The 25430-nt window shown below is 42.5% G+C and overlaps 1 protein-coding gene across 2 annotated transcripts in view; it reads right to left on the reverse strand.

Moving 5' to 3' along the window:
* The window catches only part of Traf4 (TNF receptor associated factor 4), a 137367-nt gene that overhangs the window by 98688 nt on the left and 13249 nt on the right, over positions 1-25430 (reverse strand). Inside the window, exon 1 of one of the 2 annotated variants that reach the window (XM_028172592.2) lies at positions 9980-10395. The exons of the other annotated variant lie outside the window; for it this stretch is intronic. Coding sequence (XP_028028393.1) covers positions 9980-10014 — 35 coding nt within the window. The 5' untranslated portion in view covers positions 10015-10395. Of the gene's footprint in view, positions 1-9979; positions 10396-25430 lie in introns of those variants that run through there. 2 annotated transcript variants of the gene reach the window in all.

A 25430-nucleotide genomic window follows, 5' to 3' on the forward strand; every position in this document is an offset into this window, starting at 1 on the left:
GATGGTATGGACATGTGATGAGACGGAATGAAAATGAAGTTGTTAAGAGAATGTTAACTATGAATGTGGAAGGATTTAGAGGAAGAGGTAGACCTAAGAAGAAATGGATGGATTGTGTGAAAGACGATATGGGTAGGAGGGGAGTGAGCGAAGAAATGGTATATGATAGAAGAGTATGGAAGGAGAAAACATGTTGCGCCGACCCCAGGTGACTGGGAGAAGGGCAGGATAATGATGAATGATGATGGAGGAGTATTAAATTTCCCACAATTTTTTTTTTTTATTGCTTAGATGTGTGGACGAGATCACAGCCCACCTGGTGTTAAGTGGTTACTGGAGCCCATAGACATCTACAACGTAAATGCGCCACCCACCTTGAGATATAAGTTCTAAGGTCTCAGTATAGTTACAACGGCTGCTCCACCCTTCAAACCGAAACGCATTACTGCTTCACGGCAGAAATAGGCAGGGTGGTGGTACCTACCCGTGCGGACTCACAAGAGGTCCTACCACCAGTAAAAGGTAAGGCCTCATTTGTGTAATATAAGATGCCCTACTTCAACTTTTTTGCAAAATCTTCAACAGCCTTCGAGATTATTTTACAAAGCTGGCCACCACTACTCACTCAAACCGGAACAATTCAACCTCATTTGCCTTTTCCGATTACCTTATTTAATAATCTCGTATAAGAACTCATCAAAAGGTCATTGAACCAAACTAAAATATGAATATCAAAATGAATAGGAAGTCTATGTTACGTATATTACAGTATTCGTGTTGTTGACAGTGTTCATGGCAACGGGTGATCAACGAAACGCGGTTTCCCATCGGTGTCGCTTACCACCGGCCGGACCGGTTGTTTGTTTACGTTTTGTTTCGATATCGATTACAGTTCGATGCAGTAGACAACCTAGAATATGCATACATACGTAAACAAATAGAATAATTTCAAAGTACATCTTTTAGGATATAACATTTAAAAGTAATTGCTGTTTGTTGGTAAATATCAGTTGGTTATTTAAGGTCCATATTGTTCTAATATAACTACGACTTCTAAGGAGATAATTTAATAATAATGAATTATAATTCCTAGCAAATTAAAAAAATTATAGATTACAAAATGAACACAAAAACAAATGCATTTTGATTTATTTCAGCAGTGGGCAGCGGCTTGACTCTGCTCCTGGCATTGCTGAAGTCCATGGGCAACGGTAACCACTTACCATCAGGTGGGCCATACGCTCGTCTGCCTACAAAGGCAATTAAAAAAAAATTTCAATTCGGATATTTAAAAAGTTGTACACATAGTAATTACTTTACTACATAGTAATAATAATTATTTATTTATTTACTGGACTAGTAGGAGTAGTAGGACGTCATGTGAGTTCGTACGGGTAGATACCAGCAGCCTGCCTTTTCCCTACTTATTTCCTGGTAGCCTGAGGGCCTATTCCAGCCTCTCGCGAATGGGTAGGTGAGCTCACAGATTCAACCTGAGAAAATTTTCTAACACTCGCCCTAGCAAAAGCAGTGCTTCACAGAATTTATCTTCGGATCGAATCCGCGATCCACTGAAAAGATCCAGCGAGAAACTCAGTGGGTTACCCACCCTGCCTATTTCTGCCTTGAAGCAGTAATGCCTTTCTGTTCGAAGGGTGGACCAGTCATTGTTCTTTAAAAACTGAGACCTTATACCTGAGAACTTGAGAACCTATGTTTCAAGGCGGGTAGCAGTATTTACGTTGCAGACGTCTATGGGCTCCGGAACTCGATTAAAGCCGTTGGGCCGTGAGCTGATCCATTCATCTAAGCAATAAAAAAACAGTTTGAACGAAAAACTATAAAAACATTCCAAAAAAAGGTTGTTTAGTATGTGTCAGTTTCGCAACCCTATGCGTGCAATACATTTTTGCGTATACATTAGCATTTCAATTAGTCGTTGCAACTACATCGTTGTTTGGGTTACAAAGCGTCAATCGTCACCATGTTCACCACTTCGAGAAGGTGGCACGACATGAAAACCCTCTTGTCGTGGCCGCCGGTAATTACATGCCCGATCCTGTGGACCGAATTGTAAACAGTCGACGTCGCTCTAAGCAATTCATTCAGTGTTAGATTCTGCGAAGCACTGCTCTTGCTAGAGCCAGTGCTAGCACTCCCGGTTAGAGCCCCGTGAGCTCAAGGAGAAGCTGAAATAGCCTCTAAAGGCTATCAGCATAGGTAGGGGGAAAAAAAACGTCACCAAGTTGCAATGTCGGAGGAATACGATAGATTCGAAACGCTCATGACCTCAAACCTCAACCGCCCACACCGCTCTACAGACATACTATTACTACTGGCGGATGAGGCAATAGGGCAGGAGACGGGATTGCAATCTGGTATTCTGAACGCTCCCGCTAGCTCGCTAGCCGAATCTCGTGGGGGTAATCATCCTATTTCTGTGGAGAAGCAGTTACTGGGTCTTGTTATAAGAGTGGGACAGTTAATTCACTATTAAAATAAGCCTTAAGAGACTATATCCTAATTGTGAAGTTATTACGCGAATTGATTTTTATTTTATTGCATCGTGTCAGTCTTATATCATGAAAATCATTGGTGAGCTTGAGTTAAGTGCGTCATAAAAAATAGTACCAGTGCGCGGGAATTGAACAATGGGAAAGTCTCATCGATAATGGTAGTACACCGGGCGTGTCATCCATTAGGCCACGTCGATTTGAATCATGACGTATCAGTGTTTAAAGTCGAATTTCGATTGACCATTCTTTTCATGTATGGTTCTAAATGTTATCCTGTTCAGACTTCGAACTTCAGTTTTCATTAGCTCGAAGCCATTAAACCCGTTAAATTCGACTATTCTCTTTACTATGTAAATATGCAGAGATACAATGTAAGCGTGAATCTTTCGTTAGAAACTCTCGTGTGAGTACTGTTAGCGTGCTGTGAACACGACATTACGACCACACGGTTGCATGTCGTTGACACAGATACGACGCAAGCTCCTGGATTCGACCACCTTTTTTTTTGTTTCTTTGTAAACAGAAGGTCGGGACCTGTCTCGCTGTTTATCTTCAGGAGATGGGTATGGTGGTAACCTAGTAGTCCTCAAGTCGTCCAGTGTTCTTCTATCGATTGTACTCCAACCCCGCAGACTTATATTACCGCTTATTCTTAACAATACTATTTATATCGTATTTATGTATTTATATCGTATAATAAAAATCAAACCCACAAAATTATAATTTGCGTAATTACTGGTGATAGGACCTTTTATAAGTCCGAACGGGTAGATAGCACCACTCTGCCTATTTCTGCCGTGAAGCAGTAATGCTTTTCGGTTTGAAGCGTGGGATAGCCGTTGTAACTATCAATATAGTTAAAACGGCTATCCGATATTAGTTCTAAGTTAGATATAAGTTCTAAGATCTCAGTAGACCTTAGAACTTATATCTCAAGGTGGGTGGTGCATTTACATTGTAGATGTCTATGGGCTCTGGTAATAATTTAACAAAAGGTGGGCCATGAGCTCATCCACCCATCTAAGCTATAAAAAAAAAAAACGTAGTCTCTGCTTAAATAAGCTTATTTCGGAAATCTAAATAGATGTTCGTCATTTTTAATTATTAATTTTGTGAATCGGCTATTACATATCAAAATGCTAAAAACTTTTTTTTTTCTTTACGTCTATTCGAAAATATTAAACCAGTTTTCATGTACTCTGAACACTCGAAAGATTGTATAAAATAGATTATTTTAAATTACCGAATTAAACAAAAAGTAGCTTTGTACAAAACGATGTAATGATGAGGTGGATGACCGTCAAATTTTTTTTATTTCACTATTGAGTGAACAAGGCCCATCTCTTGTTTAATGGCTACCGAGGACCATAGACAAGAACAAAGTGAACGCGGCCATAGGTACAAGCAGAAGGGTGATAGGTCATAGGTCTATGGTCTATGGTCGAGAGTTACTTGTCAGATTTTCAGTTTTCTTACTCTCAGCTTAATTCACAGATACCATTCCATGGTAAAACGTGAGAATTAGGCGCCTATTATGCCATTTATTTGTTTTCTTAAAAGCAAATTTGAAATATTCGAGTTTTGACAGAATACAAAGTTCAATAAAAACACCCTCCGAATTGAGGCCCCCCTCTTTTTCTTAAGTCGACAAATGTATGTAAAATGCGCATCCGAGTGTGACGTCAAAATATCACATTTAAATAACATTAAAAGAACCGTTAGTTACGTGTAATTGAATCTTCCACGGCGACCACTCGATATTTGTTAAGGAACTACAACACTTCAGAGCGATTGATATCGTAAGCTCTCAAACATATAAGTATTTATTTTTCGAATTGGTCAATCTTGTCTTGCGTTGACGAAACTGATACTTAGACAACTTGCAAGATTCTGCAGGAAATAATATGTGTAGCTTAAAACAATCAAGTATGAAAATTTCAAGTTAACTTTGCACGTAAACAAACAAACATGCGTACGATATTAAAGTATGTTTAAAATAGAAAGTACGCTATCTGAACCAAAATCTACGGGCTCTCACCTCCTAATACTACTACTGCGCTGGCGCTATGACCCCGAAATAGGTCTTGGCCTTCGACAATAAACATCGCCTTGCCAGTTCGACACTTGGAGCTCACGTAAATTCCCTTCCACAGGGTCAAACCAGTGGTACCTAGGTCTCCCTACGGGGCCGCGTCCCTCCGGTTGGTAGATAAATAAACTTAATTGAAGTTCAATTATCAAACATCGAATTATCAATACTAATACCAACAGACCTTTAATTACAAAGATAAATGTCGCGTATTAACCGAAAACGTATTAAGCGACATAAATCAAACAGCTTTAATCACTAGGGGTGAACCTCGTAACAATAACTGGAAACAAATCACACACGGTCATTCGGCTCCAATTTAGCATTAGCACAGGGCTATGTGTACCAGAGACTGACATACATACTAGTATACTTTTAAAAATATACATATTATTATTATGTAGTTAAGCTGCCAGGCAAACAGCAAAGAAATTTGTTCATCACACAAATGTTTGCCCCGATGTTGGAATCGAACCCACGACGCTGGACATCACAGTCACAAGCTTACTACTGCACCAGCGAGTCAGTCACACTAATTAAAAAAAAAAAACAAAATGTGTGCAATTCACACGTGGTAGAAGTGAAACCTTCCAAAATTAAAATACAATTATCCTAAACGTCTTAAGTTGGGGGCGGCCCTATCATATGGTGCGCAATAAAATGCGCCCATGGGCCCCCCCGATCACGGAGCGTCTCCAGCCTCAGCAGCTGCGGGACATCGTCTCGGTGCTTTTCCCGCAGGAGCGGGAGGGATTTGTCGCTCCCGCTATGGACGCGCCGCCGGACTACGACGGCGAAGTCCCTGCTGAGGTGCCCCATATAACGGGGGCGGAGCTCCGTGTGGCCGTTCGCAAAATGTGCGCGAAGGACACTGCACCCGGCCCGGATGGCGTCCATGGCCGGGTTTGGGCCTTGGCTCTTGGTGCCCTAGGGGACCGACTCTTGAGACTTTACAACTCCTGCCTCGAGTCGGGACGGTTTCCTTCATCGTGGAGGACGGGCAGACTCGTGCTGTTGAGAAAGGAGGGGCGCCCGGCGGATACTGCCGCCGGGTACCGTCCCATCGTGTTGCTGGATGAGGTGGGCAAGCTGCTGGAACGCATTCTGGCAGCCCGCATCATCCAGCATCTGGTCGGGGTGGGACCCGATCTGTCGGCGGAGCAGTATGGCTTCCGAGAGGGCCGCTCAACGGTAGACGCGATCCTTCGCGTGCGGGCCCTCTCGGAGGAGGCCGTCTCCAGGGGTGGGGTGGCTTTGGCGGTGTCGCTCGATATCGCCAATGCGTTTAACACCCTGCCCTGGTCCGTGATAGGGGGGGCGCTGGAACGACATAGAGTGCCCCCCTACCTTCGCCGGCTGGTGGGTTCCTACTTAGAGGACAGATCGGTCACGTGTACCGGACATGGTGGGATCCTGCACCGGTTCCCGGTCGTGCGCGGTGTTCCACAGGGGTCGGTGCTCGGCCCCCTTTTGTGGAATATCGGGTATGACTGGGTGCTGAGAGGTGCCCTCCTCCCGGGCCTGAGCGTAATATGTTACGCGGACGACACGTTGGTCGTGGCCCGGGGGGGGAGTTTTGCTGAGTCTGCCCGTCTTGCTACGGCTGGGGTGGCGCATGTCGTCGGCAAAATTAGGAGATTGGGCCTCGACGTGGCGCTCAGTAAATCCGAGGCCATGTGGTTCCACAGGCCCCGGAGAGTGCCACCTGTCGATGCCCATATCGTGGTTGGAGGCGTCCGTATCGGGGTCGGGGTGCAGTTGAAGTACCTCGGCCTCATTCTGGACAGTCGTTGGACCTTCCGTGCTCACTTTCAGAACCTGGTCCCTCGTTTATTGGGGGTGGCCGGCGCGCTAAGCCGGCTTCTGCCCAACGTCGGGGGGCCTGACCAGGTGACGCGCCGTCTCTATACGGGGGTGGTGCGATCAATGGCCCTATACGGGGCGCCCGTGTGGGGCCAGTCCCTGGCCGTGGGGGTGGCGAAGCTGCTGCAACGGCCGCAACGCACCATCGCGGTCAGGGTCATCCGTGGTTATCGCACCATCTCCTTTGAGGTGGCGTGTGTACTGGCTGGGACGCCGCCTTGGGTTCTGGAAGCGGAGGCGCTCGCCGCTGACTATAGGTGGCGGGCTGAACTTCGTGCCCGGGGCGTGGCGCGTCCCAGCCCCAGTGTGGTCAGAGCACGGAGGGCCCAATCTCGGCGGTCCGTGCTGGAGTCGTGGTCCAGACGGCTGGCTGATCCTTCGGCTGGTCGTAGGACCGTCGAGGCGATTCGCCCGGTCCTTGTGGATTGGGTGAATCGTGACAGAGGACGCCTCACTTTCCGGCTTACGCAGGTGCTCACTGGGCATGGTTGTTTCGGTGAGTTCCTGCACCGGATCACAGCCGAGCCGACGGCAGAGTGCCACCATTGTGGTTGCGACTTGGACACGGCGGAGCACACGCTCGTCGCCTGCCCCGCATGGGAGGGGTGGCGCCGTGTCCTCGTCGCAAAAATAGGAACCGACTTGTCGTTGCCGAGTGTTGTGGCATCGATGCTCGGCGACGACGAGTCGTGGAAGGCGATGCTCGACTTCTGCGAGTGCACCATCTCGCAGAAGGAGGCGGCGGGGCGCGTGAGAGACGCACAATCCCGCCGCCGTCGAGCGGGGGCCAGGGAGGCGGATTTCGCCCAAGCCCTGGCCCTCTAAGTGTTTCGGGTCCCCCTCACATGTCGGTCTGGGGACCGGCGAGGGGGGCCTAAGAAGACGACGTGCAAGCTGCTCTGCACGCGTTTTACGCAAGAGCATCCGGGTGATGGAAGGCCGGCTATCCTCGACCCACGCTGGTTCTGGCCCAGCGGGGTATTCCGTAGGGTAACCCACTCTAACCGGCGCCATCTAGGCGGGCTTCGGACAGTCTGCCGACCGAGAGGGCTGGTGGTCGTGGCGCCGACGACCGCCAGTCCGGCGTCCCGAGGGGGAGGGTGATGGGAGAGATGTGCTCCGCACTAAACGCTTCACTTTCCCCCCTTTGCCTTGTCATGAGTTCTGTCTCATGCGAGGTTTGGACGTTGGTTGTTGAGCGACAGGAGGTTTTAGTCAGTTCGACTCTGACATACCCCGCCCAGTATCCCCAGAAAAGGGCGGAAGTCCGGCGATTTCCTCCTGACCAAAAAAAAAAAAAAAAAAAAAAAAAAAAAAAAAAAAAAAAAAAAAAAAAAAAAAAAAAATTATATGTCTTTAGAGCCAAATGCCATAAATCCTGGAAGAACTAGGCGTCTCCATAAGACTCTGCACCATTTGCCTACATAGGATTTTAGAGTTTTTCGGTCACGTTGCGAGGAATAAGGGATAATCTCGTCACCGGCAAAGTGGAAGGAAAGAGGCCCAGGGGCGTAGTCCCATGCGCTGGTCCGATCAGATTAAGACGACGTTGAACTTCAGCATCAACGTCGATATCCACTGCGCGGAGGACAGGAATAAATGGAGGAACATCACTCTGGATCCAAACCAGTATTAGGTTAAGGTAGTTTTAACGTTAATTTTAAGTTTTGTTTTATTATTATTATTTGATTTTTTGTTGTGTTATTATTATTATTGCTTTTATTCTATTCCGAGATTATAGTTATTGTTTTTATTTAATTCTGGTATACTACAAGAAATGTTAATGAATGTAATATGGATGCAAAATCTGAAGTAAATGTAATAAATAAAATTAACAAAATAGTCCTGACAAAAGTGCTCCGTAAAGGTCACTAAGGAATACGAAGCACGGAGGGAGAGCCAAATGTTTGTTATATGAGTATTGGCGCCAATTACGGATTTCCCTCAGAACAATTCCCTATAGGAAAACGGCATCGCACGCCTGCTGGAGTGTGCACAAAGCTAACTCGCCCGTGCATATCGGACGGTGATCGTTAAACAGCAACTGTTTAGTTCGTAGAAATTAATCTTAAGGAGCCGCAATTAAAATATCATCGCGCCGCTAATTAAACGAAGTGGACAGAGCTTATCCGTGAGTTTGTTAATTGTATCCGTAGCGTATTTATTCATCAGTGTACTTAGTTATTAATGAGATTCTCACAATTTAAGCTATTTATTTAGGAGTCGTCGTGGCCTAAAGGATAAGACGTCCGGTGCATTCGTATCTTGCGATGTACCAGTGTTCGAATCCCGCTGGCGGGTACCAATTTTTCTAATGAAATACGTACTTATCAAATCTTCACACACTTCCAAGTTCAATAAAAATCAAACCCGCAAAATTATAATTTGCGTAATAACTGGTGGTAGGACGTCTTGTAAGTCAGCATGGTACCACAACCCTGCCACTTAACATCACGTGGGCCACCCACTTAAGCAAAAAAACGTAAAATAATTTTGTTCGAAGTACCTAAATAATATTAATATTTTTTCTCATAGTAATGTAAATTACTTCAACATTTACACGGTGTAGCTATTACAGAATGTAGGGAATTAAGCAAAAACTCTTAACGACATTTTGAAGACAATCTCGCAATATATGCGGTCTCTGTAAAAAATATCCTATTACCTATTCTTATAACCTGCGACGAAACAACGACAATAAAGCGATAATATCAAGTCAACAAACGATCATCCCTTTATTACTAAGCCATACGCACCTATTTTTTCCCAAAACTATTAATTGTAATAACAATAAAATCAACAAATACATACGGATGACTGCTCAATCTGATCACGTTACATCAGTCGTAATTACATTTCTTTAAATCCTATTCTTTAAATCTATATAACTTAAGGTAAAACAAATTTTAAAATTCCCACAGATAAAATATCACAACACAGATGGATCTCTTTTATAAATACACGGGTTCCATAAAGAGCGTACGTACAGCTTACATTAGATCTAAAAAATAAAATATGTACAATACAAACACGATCGCACGTGACACCTTCCCGAATTGTGTTGTGTTTAAAAACTTGCTACTTCACTGGCATACTAATATTTAAGGCGATGTTACCCGCTTTACGAGGGGCATAGCTCAAATGAAGTATTCATAATCGATCATCATTGCTGACGTCCATGGGCGACGGTAACTACTTACCATCACCAGGCCGTATGCTCGTCTGTCCAAAAGGACAATAAAAAAATCTTTAACCACGACCATACTAAAATGAATTTTAAAACCAGTTTTAAAATATACAAGGCATTTAGTAATTTAATATTTTTTTTTTTAAATACTGTACTATATTATATTATACTATACGGAATTACACAAAAGCCTGACTGGAAATACTTTTAACAATACAAATAGTAATGTGAGTTTATTTTATTGTAAGCTTAATAAAATTTAAAAGTTGACTTGACTCTTAAGTCCATTGCGCCGTCAGCCTTAACTAATGGTTCAAACCTTACCTGTTAACTTTGAACAGTAGCCCGACAGGGGTCATCTCGTTACAGATAAACAAATCCAGGCACAGTCCAATAAAACTCACACACAAACAAATTCAATATTTATTTCCATCGACTTTGACACAATTAAAATTCCAACACAGAATCTTCTGGTAAAACTTCTTTGCCTTTTTGCTAAGTCTAATAAGTTTTTCGAATTTCGTATTTCGAATTCAAGCCGCGTTAAACTAATGCATGCCCTGTTCTATTAGAAAAAAATAAACACGATTCGAATTCCAATTTCGAATTTGGCGGTAAAACTCTTCGAATACACTTTTATTATGATTTAATTTGACTACGATTTGATAATTTTAATTTCGTTTCGATTTGCGAGGCTCCTTGTTCGAGAAGGTTCGGAGAGCGCGCGTGCGTCTCGGGCGACAACCGCTGTTGTTATGCATTGACAAACGCTAGTCTAGTCTCAGGACTAATTAAATATGTACAGGTTGTAGTTAACAGGTGCCACGTAATGGTGAAGAGAATGAAACTACATGGGAACGGTGTTCGTCGACACTGAACCGAGTGATTGTAGATAAAATAAAAATGCAGTTCAATTTGTTGGAAAAAAAAAATTTTTGGAGGAGAGTAGCGGCCGCCCGTGTAAGGGAAGACAAATGACAGAACAGAGGAAGGAAGACAGAAGAAAACTCATTCCAGCACATAGGTGACTCATTCCAGCAATCTCATAATCACTGCCTCGTTAGGCAGGGAGTATATTATGTATTTTGTACCGCATGTTCCATGAGGAGTGCTCTGAGAAATTGTTCGAGATGATACCAACGTCTCGTTTTTACCATCGCACCGCCCTCCACCGGAGTTCACCCATACTACCTGGAGCCACTGCGGTCATCCACAGTGCGGTTCCAAAGACCTCTCTTTTTTGCCACGTACCATCCGGCTATGGAATGAGCTCCCTTCCAGGGTGTTTCCCGAGCGCTATGACAAATGAGGTTTGTGGAGAGTATTAAGCGGTAGGCAGCGGCTTGGCTCTGCCCCTGGCATTGCTGAAATTCATGGGCGACGGTAACCACTCACCATCAGGTGGGCCGTGTGCTCGTCTGCCTACAAGGGCAATATAAAAAAAAGCCTATACCCGAACAGGGAGGGTTACCCTGAGGTCCGATCCTCGCCCTCGTAAGGGGATTCGAAGATCCAACAGATTAGTTCTATTTGGGCGACGTTTAGTCTAGTAAAAAGTTTGCTCACTTTAAAACTGTTCCTAGACACTGATTGATCGTTACACACGATTGATTGCTTTTCAATAACAAATAATTTTTCGTCACAGTTAAAGAGGTCAGATCTTATTAAAAATCAAAGAATAATAATTAAAGTCGTTCGACATCGGAAAGATATTTTGGAAATATTAGAAAAATCCAAATAAAAACTAAACACAACCATATAAAAGTGGTAATACCCATCGAAAATGTATTCGTAGATAATACCTAATATTTCACAACCGTAATATCTAAAACTTCTCGAAGCTTTATGGGTTTATTGGTCACTGCCTACGCCACATCCGCGCGCCGGCACCGCAACAGGATGTTACAAACAAATATATATCCGAGAACTACATCCACCTTGTTTCCTAGACAATAAGAGTCATTTTTCCAAGACAAAACAAAACCTATGAGAATTCTACAATTTCAAGTTGAAATTTTTTAACTTCCATTTAAACCCTAAATTGAATCTTACTAATCCCATTTATAATTTACAAAAATTTTATCAACGGCAGTTGCATAATTGTAGACATTATCAAATAAAGAATTACTATTCTTATTGTATACTTATTGTACCCGCAGTCACCATCAAATGAAAGCGCAATGGAATGTGAAGTCAACTAGTATCCGCCAGCGGTCAAATCCGCGTGTCAGCCTACCTTTAATTGTATTACATTGAGGGCGATGCAAAAAACATTCTGAAATTAGAAAATAAGACGCGGAGCCAATTCCCATGTTGTGCGTTTGGTAATATTGTGTGGACGGAGGAATAGTGGCAGCTGGAGAGGAGAGGGGTGGAGAGAAAGCCGTAAAACTCACTTTATTTCGTTAACTACACTATTTTACTGCTGGTAGGACCTCTTGTGAGTCCGCGCGGGTAGGTACCACCGCCCTACCTATTTCTGCCGTGAAGCAGTAATGCGTTTCGGTTTGAAGGGTGGGGTAGCAGTTGTAACTAAAACATGAGAACTTAGAACTTATATCTCAAGGTGGGTGGCGCATTTACGTTGTAGATGTCTATGGGCTCCAGTAACCACTTAACACCAGGTGGGCTGTGAGCTCGTCCATCCATCTAAGATATAAAAAAAGAATATATATATGTTGCACAATAATATGGCTCCTACGATATAACTGTATAAGTTGGTACTTATTTTATTTGTATTTACTTGCATATTTTTAGTATTTATTTGTATTTAATCGTATGTAAGTCTATCTTGTATTGTATTTATTTTTCACATGTGTATATAAGTATATGTCGGCGCAAATATGACTATTTACCTACTGATCATCAACTAATTACTCTGTGATAAGAAATTGATGTTAAACAGTCCCTTTTATTGTAATTTCAATACTTTAAAATCTTGTAAACACGCTCACGTGTTTAATACTTGTCAACACGCTGACGTGTAAAGTCCTATAAATACGGCCGTGCTGTCTGGCGCTAATTCAATCTCATCGACATCCTTCTGGTGCAGGAGACCTTCCTAAAGCCCTCGCGTCGCGACCCCAAAGTCGCGAATTACGTCATGGTTAGGAATGACAGACTCTCCACCCGCAAGGGCGGGACTGTCATTTACTATAGGAGGGCCCTGCACTGCGTCCCTCTCGATACTCCCTCGCTCTTACATATCGAGGCGTCAGTGTGCCGCATCGCGCTGACGGGACACCAGCCGATCGTCATCGCATCCGTCTATCTCCCCCCTGACAAACCCCTCCTGAGCAGTGACCTCGAGACACTGCTCGGTATGGGGGACGCGGTCATCCTGGCAGGCGATTTAAATTGCCACCACACTAGGTGGAACTGCCATCGCACGAATGTGAACGGTAGGCGTCTCGACGCGTTCATAGACGACCTCACATTCGAAATATTCAACCCCCCGACCCCCACGTGCTATCCGTACAACGCCGCGCGTCGTCCGAGCACAATAGATCTGGCACTGCTGAGGAACGTAACTCTGCGCTTACGCTCCATCGAGGCAATGTCAGAACTCGACTCAGACCACCGACCTGTCGTCATGCAGCTCGGTCGCCCACTCAACCGCGAACCAGATACGAGGACCATGGTGGATTGGAAGAAGCTGGGCACGTGCTTAGCTGACACCGCTCCACCAATCCTCCCTTGCGGCCCGGATTCAACTCCATCCCCCGAGGATACCGTCGAATCCATAAACATCTTCACTGATCACGTCTCGACGGCAATCATAAGATCCTCGAAACAAGTCGATGTGGAGGACTGCTTCCACCGCATCAGACTTTCCCCCGATCTTAGGGACCTCGTTAGAATCAGAAACGCGGCAATCCGGGCCTACGATCGATATCCCACGGATCCAAACCGGACTCGGATGCGTCGCTTACAGCGGGAGGTCAAATCCCGCTTAAGCGACGCCCGAAACGAAAACTGGGATAGTTATTTAGAAGAACTCGCGCCCACTCACCAAGCATACTGGCGACTAGCTAGGACCCTCAAGTCCGAAACTATCGTCACTATGCCGCCTCTCGTACGCCCCTCAGGCCAACCACCGGCTTACGATGACGATGACAAGGCAGAGTTGCTGGCCGATGCACTGCAAGAACAGTGCACCACCAGCACTCAACACGCGGACCCCGAACACACCGAGTTCGTCGACAGGGAGGTCGAGCGCAGAGCTTCCCTGCCGCCCTCGGACGCGTTACCCCCCATTACCACTTCCGAGGTTAAGGAGGCGATCGATAGCCTACAACCACGGAAAGCTCCCGGCTCCGACGGCATCCGCAACCGCGCGCTAAAACTGTTACCAGCCCAACTGATAACGATGTTGGCCACGATATTAAATGCTGCTATGACGAACTGCATCTTTCCCGCGGCGTGGAAAGAAGCGGACGTTATCGGCATACACAAGCCGGGCAAACCGAATAACGAAACCGCGAGTTACCGCCCCATCAGTCTCCTCCCGGCGATAGGCAAATTATACGAACGGCTCCTTCGTAAACGCCTCTGGGATTTCGTATCCGCGAATAAAATTCTTATAGACGAGCAGTTTGGATTCCGCGCCAGACACTCGTGCGTCCATCAAGTGCACCGCCTCACGGAGCACATCTTACTAGGGCTGAACAGGCGGAAACCCATTCCGACAGGAGCCCTCTTCTTCGATATAGCGAAGGCGTTCGACAAAGTCTGGCACAACGGTTTGATATTCAAACTGTATAACATGGGAGTGCCAGACAGACTCGTGCTCATCATACGAGACTACTTGTCGAACCGTTCGTTCCGATATCGAGTCGAGGGAACGCGTTCCCGGCCCCGTCACGTCACAGCCGGAGTCCCGCAAGGCTCCGCCCTCTCCCCGTTACTATTCAGTTTGTATATCAACGATATACCCCGGTCTCCGGAGACCCATCTGGCGCTCTTCGCCGATGACACCGCCATCTACTACTCGTGTAGGAAGAAGGCGTTGCTTCATCGACGACTTCAGACCGCAGCTACCACCATGGGACAGTGGTTCCGGAAGTGGCGCATCGACATTAACCCCACGAAAAGCACAGCGGTGCTCTTCAAAAGGGGTCGCCCTCCGAACACCACGCTGAGCATCCCCCTCCCGACTAGGCACGTCAATACCCCCGCCCCCGCCGTTCGCCCGATCACGATGTTCGACCAGCCCATACCGTGGGCCCCGAAGGTCAAATATTTAGGCGTCACCCTCGACAGTAGGATGACATTCCGCCCCCACATCAAGACGGTACGCGATCGTGCCGCCTTCATTCTAGGACGTCTCTACCCGATGATATGTAGGCGAAGTAAAATGTCCCTTAGAAATAAGGTGACACTCTACAAAACTTGCATACGCCCCGTCATGACCTATGCAAGTGTAGTGTTCGCTCACGCGGCCCGCATACACTTGAAATCATTCCAAATTATTCAATCCCGTTTTTGCAGGATAGCCGTCGGAGCCCCGTGGTTCGTCAGGAACGTCGACCTCCATGACGACCTGGACTTTGAGTCCATCAGTAAGTATCTGCAGTCGGCGTCCATGCGCCACTTCGATAAAGCGGCACGACACGAGAACCCTCTCATCGTGGCCGCCGGTAACTACATTCCCGATCCTGCGGACAGAATGGAAAGCAGTCGACGTCGCCCAAAACACGTCATCTCGGATCCACCCGATCCACTAACGGTGCTTTTAGGTAATTCAAGCACCGGTCACCGTTCTCGTCGAACCCGTCGCTTGCGACGAAGGGCTCGACGAGTAAATTAACTCTCAGACACAGCCCACTGAGTTTCTCGCCGGATCTTCTCAGTGGGTCGCGTTTCCGATCCGGTGGTAGATTCTGCGAAGCACGACTCTTGCTAGGGTTCGTGTTAGCAACATCGTCAGGTTTGAGCCCCGTGAGCTCACCTACTAAAGTTAGGGTTACGCTGATATAGCCTCTCAAGGCTCTCAGCTTAGGTAGGAAAAAAAAAAAAAAAAAAAAAGGCGCTAATTCATTCGTGTCCGAGCCGTTGTACTGTACGGATCTCTCTGTAAAGTTGTTACGCTTCTCGTGCAATATACGCAGTTCTCGTGAAGTTTTGTTTTGGAAGCCCAAACATGAGTCATCGTCGAGAACTTAATGACCGTGACGTCAACAATGTTGACGTCACACTTTTTAAAAACATTCCTTCAGCGTTTCTCCTCCGACATATATATTTCTACGTAAGCTTATTAAGATATAGCACCGTCCATGCTAGTTTGCTTATTCCTCTCCCTGCAAGGTTGCCTGGAAGAGATCGCTTTCAGCGATAAGGCCGCCAATTTATGTCACCGTCTATTATTTGTTTTATATGCTTACTCTGTACATGTGGTGTCAAATAAAGAGTTATTATTATTATTATTATGTTCTCACAAAATAAATAATGAATTTGATGGCTTCGTGTCTGTATTAACCGGCTCCACGACCCGTCTTCGGTTTCAGGAATACACAGACCTTACACAGTGCAGATACTTCTGAGTCTCGCATCACGCATTTCCGCGGTTCTTTCTAAGCACGCAATACTAAAAATCGGGATAAGCGTTTTCGAGCGGTCCATTGTTCCAAGTTTACGATCGTAATGCAATGAAAATATGAAGGGAACCTTGCACGCCGCGATAACAGAGCGAAGCATTTCCTTGTTGCTGGAAATTCTTGTAATTGGAGCTCAATTATTGTTTCACTGTACGCCCGGCACTGTAGCCGGCATCGCAATGCGCTCTTTATTGACATCTAGAAACTTCTATGAACGACGTATGGATGTTTTATAAAAGTTATAGTTAAGCTATCTTCTAGTTTCCGATTGCTTGACGACCGCATCAAAATTAACGATCATCCATGAAAATAGACTACAATAGACAAATCATGTCTCTGTTTTTTATACAATGCATATTATCTGACCCAGGCGATGGGGCATTGCAAAAGCACCGACGCCCAAACCGACGTGAACATTGCCGCCCACCAAAGATAAACTTTACCATGCCGCATGCGTGTCCAGTGACGAAAACGTATCGTGGTACGCTTCCAAATTATAGTAATAACCCGAATTTATAATAAAACGTGCTAAGTAACGAATACACTGACAGATGTATAGAATAGATAAGTAAACCATATTCAACACGCGATCACATATTTAATATCGACAGATTATTGAACTTTGATATGGACTAAATGTAATCACATAACATCGTAGTTGGCATATTGCTGATCGACTTTATGCAAAAATAGTTAAAATATATCGTATTCATTGCGGAATGAAGACCCCCAAAAGGTTTTAGTCTGCCACTGCCATGTCTGCTGTAAAGGAGTCACGCGTTGCACTGACCTCATGTCTCAAAGTGGCTGGCGACATTCCCTTTTTGATATCTGTGCACTCCGCTAACCACTTTACACCAGGAGAGTTTTGAGCACGTCCACGCAAAAAAGCACAAATTAACGATTGCAATAGAGCCTTAGTTACTAAAGTCATCATGATAATCGCCTTATCACCGCCGCTGACTACTCCCCGAATCCTGATCACGCAGGAGCTAGTCACCGCCGACGCCCTAGACACGTCCTTACGGATCCATCAGATCCATCAGATCCAATAACTTTTGCATTAGACGCCTTCAGCTCTAACACTAGGAGCAGGTTTAGGGACCCCGGTAACCCTAGACACGTCCTTACGGATCCATCAGATCCAATAACTTTTGCATTAGACGCCCTCAGCTCTAACACTAGGAGCAGGTTTAGGGACCGCGGTAACCGTACTCGTCGAACTCGACAAAGAGTTCGACGCGCAACCTAACCCATGAATCAGCTCGCTGAGTTTCTCGCCGGATCTTCTCAGCGAGGCGCAATTCCGATCCGGTAATAGATTCATCCGCGAAGCAGCTGCTCTTGAGTTGTTAGGTCTCCTTCGGAGGCGCTCGGGCAGCTGTTAGCAAATCCCACCCCTCCTGGCTGAGCCTTTGCTCGCCCATCTGTCCTGATGAAACTGGAAAGGCCTCAGGGCCACCAGTAATCCTTCAATCCTAAAAAAAAAGTTACTAAAGCTTAATTCAGCAGACGAAATTACGTAAGCTGCAATCTATGCCGCAGACAATGGCGATACACAATAAAATTGTATTAAAATTACCCACCGGTCAAGAAAAATACATGTCCTAACATGTCAATGAAACCACCAGTGGCTACCTCATACGAAGCCCACAGACCATGAAAATGTGTGTATTATTACGGTTTCCCAAGCAATCGCGTTGGTATGCACTACTACAATCATTATAAATAGCAGTGGATATTAATACTAGACTCGAGATGTTTCGCAAATTGGACTGTGTGTTGCTTTGGTTGGGTAAACTAATGACGGACCCAGGCGAGGATCCGCTGTACAGGATAAAACCCATTCGCAGGAATAAATTGATGTCGTTCATGTTGTTCCTTTCAAAGAAAATCGCTTCCGAATTCCGTCTTTGCTAGAACTATATTAATCTTCACACCAATGCATGTGGTTATTTACTGGTGGTAAGACCTCTTGAGAGTCCGCGCGGTTAGGTACCACCACTCTGCCTATTTCTGCTGTGAAGCAGTAATGCGTTTCGGTTTGAAGGGTGGGGCAGCCGTTGTAACTATACTGAGATCGTAGAACTTATATCTCAAGGTGGGTGGCTCATTTACGTTGTAGATGTCTATGGGCTCCAGTAACCACTTAACACCAGGTGGGCTGTGAGCTCGTCCAGCCATCTAGGCAATAAAAAAAAAATGTGGATAAAATTGGACTAAATGAAATGTAAAGAATATTGTTCGAATTTGAGAGAGTCTGTATATTTGTTACACGACTTACTCTAACATCAAACTATGTGAAATACAATAAATAGTTAAATGTTCTGATCTGTTATGTTCTAATAGAATGCTCTTCTGTCTATCACCACAACACGAGTCTTATAGATAATAATTATTAAAAGAAATCGAAAACGACGTCATAAAAAAATATGGTATTGTAAACTTTTCCCATCTCCCCGTGATACACAGACCAACTCATGGGAAACGCTACGGTGTAACAAACAGTTAGTTGTTAGTTCATTGTTAATATTATGATTTGTTGGTTTGTCCAAGGTTTTGTAGTATCGTTATCGTGTATCGAGCGCCGATATAACTTTTAATCGACAAGCCAATTACGAGTCGAATCAAAATATTCTTAAGTGATTTGAACTATGAAAACGATTTTAAATTTCTACTCTAAAAAACTGATAATTTGTAATGGGTAATGTAAGTATGTGGGTATTTTTCTTAAAAATACTTGGATGGATTGAAAGAGAATATGCGAGAGAAGGATGGGATTCCGTAACGTATGATAGGCCTGAATGAAAATAGAAGACATGTAGAGTTAACCCAAAATAATGTTTGATAAGGACAAGAAGAAGAAGTGGTCTAAAATACTGAAATTGTGAAATTAATAAATTCGATTAAACTGATCATTAAAAAAGATTCGAAGAATCATGTCTACGGTTTTACCACTCTTAACGTCAGTGGAGCCGAGAAACTGCGGTACACAAGAGAAACCACGCCCGGCTTGATGAAGATCGCCGAGATCAGACGGATGCGGGTGACGTAGAACCGATCAAACAGGCTAGGCCTTTATCTAACATTGAATCTCTTTCTGATGATGACAAAAAATCTTGTCTACAACTCGCTAAAAAGCCTAAAGAAGCACTGAAAGGTTATAAGAATGTCCATTTACTCAAAAATTTCAATATTTCAATATTTTAGCTCATCAAATTTTTCAATATTTTAGCTCCATTTGGCAATTTGGAATCCTCCCTTTAATTTAAATAACTCCAAACAAAATTGCTCCATAATAACTAATAAATAGATCCTACGTCTTGAACATTGCATTCATAAATTATTAACAACACAATTACGATATTTGCAATTTGTAAATATGTATATGTCTTATTTTATGTGTTAAACTCGTTCGCTGAAGGATAGATAATAAAGGATAGTACGATAATAAAATAAAAGTCTATGACTATTTCCCAAGCAGTAAATTCAGCCAAGCGTAAAACTATACAAGAATTCTAGAAGCTTCTTCGAATTCCGAAACAGGTATCGAGTAAATATTTCTAATATGCACGATTATACTCAGAACTCGAGAATTATCGAAAAGATATTAATTTTAATCTCGAAACAATTCTTGTTAATTTAATTTAAATGACTCGTATATATGCAATTAATACGTTTATTAATTTACGAGCTATATACAAAAAAGGTGTTGTAGGTGCGTTAATTTTGAACAGGGTCCGGTTGGGATTGTGGGCGGAATCTTTGGACAGTGGGAAAATTTCGCATTACAAGGATTTAAGAAGATATTGATGTGTATTCTTTTTTATATTCAAAAAACGCCATTAATTGGTCTGGACTTTGATGTTAAGTAATAAGATTTTTTTTAAAGTACTATTATATCTTTATAGGTTTTAAAAAAACACGGAAATTATAAATAATGGCATTTTTCCTACATTTTGAATATTTTAGTATTTCGTGATGACTGATAAACCGTAAAACTGTTTTGTGAGATTTTAACTGTGATAAATAAACTATAATAACTAACTTCGAACGCAAAAAACTTAATATAATATACATTAATATAATATTTCGCATCATGCAATTAGTTAAAGTGACAACTGTAGTCTTAGGGACACTCTAGCTTGGTCATAACGACAGGATATGTTTGAAAGCCGTCGAACGTACAAGAGCCTGCAATTCACATTTCCGAAGTGGGTATCTGAAGTATACAACCAATTACTTAACTGCCTAAGAATTTTAAATCTTAATAGGTTTTGAAATAACTTAAAAAAGTTTAATTGTTATAGGATTTAAGTGTTATGAACGAAGTAATTAAATAAATACTAGAGGTCCCGCAGTAGTCGAAATTCGACTATAATTAATTGGAATTGTAAGTTTGTACACTATTATGATTGTATTTTATACTTCTATAAATACAAATTTCGCCAAGGCTACACTATAAAACAATATTAATAAAGACAAACAATATTTAATATATTCTCAATTTGACCACGGACGTCAAGAACAAAAGTTTGACAATAAATAGTATGCATGCGTGTGTACGTCAAATACATGGTATGTAGTGTGTGTAATGTTTTATTTGTTGATTTAATGTATCTTTTACGCATTATTTAAAAAAAATATTAGCATTGTGCACTTCTTCTCTATATTCTCTATTAGTGTGGAAAATTTCATGCTCCTCCGTCCGCGAAATGTTTGTAAAAGGGGATACAAAGTTTTTGCTTCACGTATTAATATATAGATAAACTAGACAACAAAAATAGGCAAATTGTATGCCGGCGTGGGCGAATACCGCCATTCTGTCTATTTCTAACGCGAAATAGTCACCCGACCCGATTTGAATGTTAGCCTAGGATGGCTATTATTCAATACAATGCCTCGACCTCATTCTCACGTCTCAATATCGGTGTGGTGGCATTAATATTATGATGTCTATGGACTTCCAATTTACATCAGTTCGACCGCGATTTCATTAGCCCACCTAAATAGAGAATAGAAAAACAGAGATAAACAATTAACAAAAACAAAAAAACATTCAAAGAGCTGTTGTTCATCTGTAATTAAAACCGCACAGCACACGAACGATATAAAGAAAATACGTTTCTGAACACGATGTAACACGAAAGAATGCAAATAGCATGAAACTTAGTATTCTTAACCCATATTTTACATTTGAGTAAGCCCGGGACAGCACGCATGGCTTGCAGAGGATGCTATAAAATGGTTTTAAATATAAATGTCGCATATACAATTAAGAATCACTTCAAGGGTAATACAGCAGCTTAAGAATTTTTTTTTAATGCTCTTGTAGGCAGACGTGCATATGGCCCACCTGATGGTGGGTGGTTACCGTCGCCCATGGACTTCAGCAATGTCAGGGGCAGAGCCAAGCCGCTGCCTACCGCTTAATACTCTCCACAAGCCTCGTTTGAAGAAGGACATGTCATCTATTTCCATATTTTATGTAATTCGACTGGATCTTTCCAGATTGTTGTTCAAAGAAGACTCGAAGCTACGACGAAGAGCTATTGGTGTTTGTAAATAAGTAATTTGACTACACTATACAGTCGTAACTATATGAAAATTGTATCTGAGAAAGTGTTCGTAATCTACGCGTTACCATTACGTAACCATTTTATTGTCCAAGCCAATTTTAAGGCAGTGTATTCTATATAAGCTATTTAAAAAAAAACATAATTACGTGCTATATTTTAAAATTACTATCTGAGTTCGGGCAAGTAAAGTCTCTAATTTGATGGGACTAAATCAAAATAGAATTAAAATAGTCACGGTTCCCTACAACCGAAACACCATCCTTGTTTCCCAATTCCAATTTATTTTCGGGTGTACATTTAATGAATAATGCACCAAACTTTAAAAAAAATGTAATACAAATTAAAAGCCACATCCGAAATCAATAACTTTATTAGATCCTTGTACAATTTTATGCCAGTGCGTGGGCGATACGTGGACAAAGAAGTGCATTGACTTAGGATCATCCGTATACGTCCGAAACTGACGTTTTGTAGGATTCGATTACTCGTTGCACGATAATGTGCATAATGCATTACCCCGTCCCTGTCCTGACACGCTACTCTTGATTATTAATTATCTGTGAAATTGAAAAGACAAAGGGAAATTGAAAAGAGGTAGGTATGTGATTATAAAAATAATACAATCTAAAGATTTTTTTATTTATTGCTTACATGGGTGGACGAGCTCGCAGCCCATCTGTTTTAAGTGGTTACTGAAACCTATAGACATCTATACGTAAATGCGCCACCCGCCTTGAGATATGAGTTCTAAGGTCTCAGTATAGTTACAACGGGTGCCCCACCCTTCAAACCGAAACGCATACTGCTTCGCAGCAGAAATAGGCAGAGTGGTGGTACCTGCCCATTCGGACTCACAAGAGTTCCTACCACCAGTAAAATTACACTGACCGTAAAGAAAAAAGATGTAAGTTGGCTTAAAAATGCAAGAATTTCCGTAATTTACATATCAACCAGTCACTTACTTTCTCATGTTTTTAGATACTCTTTATTGGTCCAATATAAGGCGATAGTTTGTTTCTCTATTTGAAATTATTAAAATCAAGCCAATGGATTAACAAAAACCGAGTTTCTCCAGCGGAAACCAAACCTGATACCTTGCATAAAAACACGTCTCTACAACGATGCTACTACCAAAATACAAAAACTAGAAACGTTTCATACCGTTCGCATAATCTTGATTAGTTTTTAAACAACTCATTACTTTATTGTAGTTAAGAACCTAACTATATAGAGTGAAGTTCGTAGCTTTAGAAAGTTGTTTTGATAAAAGGTAATCTGTCCTAGAAAACAAAGTCATTTTTGTCGGTGAAGAACTGAGTTTCCAGGCGAGATTATTGGCGAACTTTAATTTCACCTAGCAGTTACGGTTATCTAAACAAATTATATAAAATAAATAAAAACTAAAAGAGACCTCAATAGCCAATGTCCGAACTGAGCAACTGAACTGGTGGTAGGACATCTTATGAGTCCGCACGGGTAGGACCACCACCCCGCCTATTTCTGCCGTGAAGCAGTAATGCGATTCGGCTTGAAGGGTGGGGCAGCTGTTGTAACTATACTGAGACGTTAGAACTTATATCTCAAGGTGGATGGCGCATTTACGTTGTAGATGTCTATGGGCTCCAGTAACCACTTAACACCAGGTGGGCTGTGAGCTCGTTCACCCACTAAGCAATAAAAAAAAAACCGTGACCGTGTGAAGTCACAACGTGTACCTACCTACCACTTGTTCGTGATCACGTGATCGGTATATACCATAGATATATACCTACCACAGTGACAGATATGTACCACATGATCGTGATCCTCGGCCTGTGCTCTTCTTCTAGGCAACAATTTTTTTTTATTGCTTAGATGAGTGCACGATCTCACAGCCCACCCGGTGCTAAGTGGTTACTGGAGCCCATAGACATCTACAACGTAAATGCGCCACCCACCTTGAGATATAAGTTCTAAGGTCTCAGTATAGTTACAACGGCTGCCCCACCCTTCAAACCGAAACTCATTACTGCTTCACGGCAAAAATATGCAGGGTGATGGTACCCACCCGCGCGGACTCACAAGAGGTCATACTACCAGTATTTACATAAACTACAAGTTTGGGATTTCAATTCATAATATAATCAAACTAGCGACCCGCCCTCGCTTCGCTTTGGTAACTGTAATTTATTATTGATTTCTCCACTATTTAATGGATGTTATTATTCATATAAACCTTCCTCTTCAATCACTCTATCTATTAAAAAAAACCGCATCAAAATCCGTTGCGTAGTTTTAAAGATTTAAGCATACATAGCGACAGACAGATATAGGGACAGAGAAAGCGACTTTGTTTTATACTATGTAGTGATGCATCTAATACAATTATGTAAACTTGTAGACTTTTTTAACTCAGAATAAATTGACCCACCTCAAAAAGCTAGTTTCTTCTGGTTTATATCCGTGCTGAAAGTTATGTCGCGCTCTACCATGTATTGACACTTCTATGTCATTAGCTTAGACGGTCACGTGCTGACATCAGTCAATGTCTCATGCTATCTACGTGATGCTAAACGTAAGCGGCCACATGGCCTCCCGCGGACTCGTAAATACCTTGATTAGAGACGAATCTTTCCAGGAGTGAATTTGTTTAAATTTTCGGGGGTCAAATAAATAATGTTACGGAAATAATATGAAATTTCTGTTTCAAAAAACGATTTCCAAAATGTATACAAAGAATGTGACAAATTCTACATGAAATTATGCTTAGTGATAGATATTCATAAAATTTGCGTAAAAAGCAATGGAATATCTAGTAGATTAAAGTTTTTTTTTTGTTTTTATCACCAATCCGTTAATATTTTAATATAGCCGCTAGTTTTTTTAATTTTTTTATTGCTTATATCGGTAGACGAGCTCACAGCCCACCTGGTATTAAGTGGCTACTGGAACCCATAGACATCTACAACGTAAACGCGCCACTCACCCCGAGATACAAGTTCTAAGGTCTCAGTATAGTTACAACGGCTATCCCACCCTTCAAACCGAAACGCATTACAGCTTCACGGCATAGTTATATTATTATACATTTTCAGTCTGTAATTTTAAATAAAATATCGTTTCTTCCTATACTTTATATTTGTGACTATAATTTGATTTGATTACTAACTGAATAATGTAGATTACATTACGTATTACCCCCCACTGATTACATTTCTGAGTTTCTAAAGTCCCTCTTTCTAAATTAGGCTATCAAGCACGTGGATTTATTTATTAAACGTTCGGTCAACTAAATATGGCTACCTCGCCGTATTCGTCTGTACGTATTCAATTAAATACAATGAGAGTAATAATTATAATCAGTATCTATTCCAAGAAAATCATTATCGCATTATTTAAGGTCGCATTATGTCTAAATTATTTTATCTTTATAGAGGTAAGAATTAATGCTTACTTAGTAGAATATGTGGTGAGTTCAATGTATAGCTTAATTGTACATATCGAGGGGTTGGAGGTTATTTGGTTGAAGCGACATTAGGCAATTTTAAAGGAGATCGATTTAAAGCTTAAAATTAAAAAAAAAAAAAATAACAAACAAACTTCTTCGGCTATTTGAATTGG

This window comes from Bombyx mandarina, chromosome 10, assembly GCF_030267445.1.
Source record: "Bombyx mandarina strain Sakado chromosome 10, ASM3026744v2".
Classification (NCBI taxonomy): domain Eukaryota; kingdom Metazoa; phylum Arthropoda; class Insecta; order Lepidoptera; family Bombycidae; genus Bombyx; species Bombyx mandarina.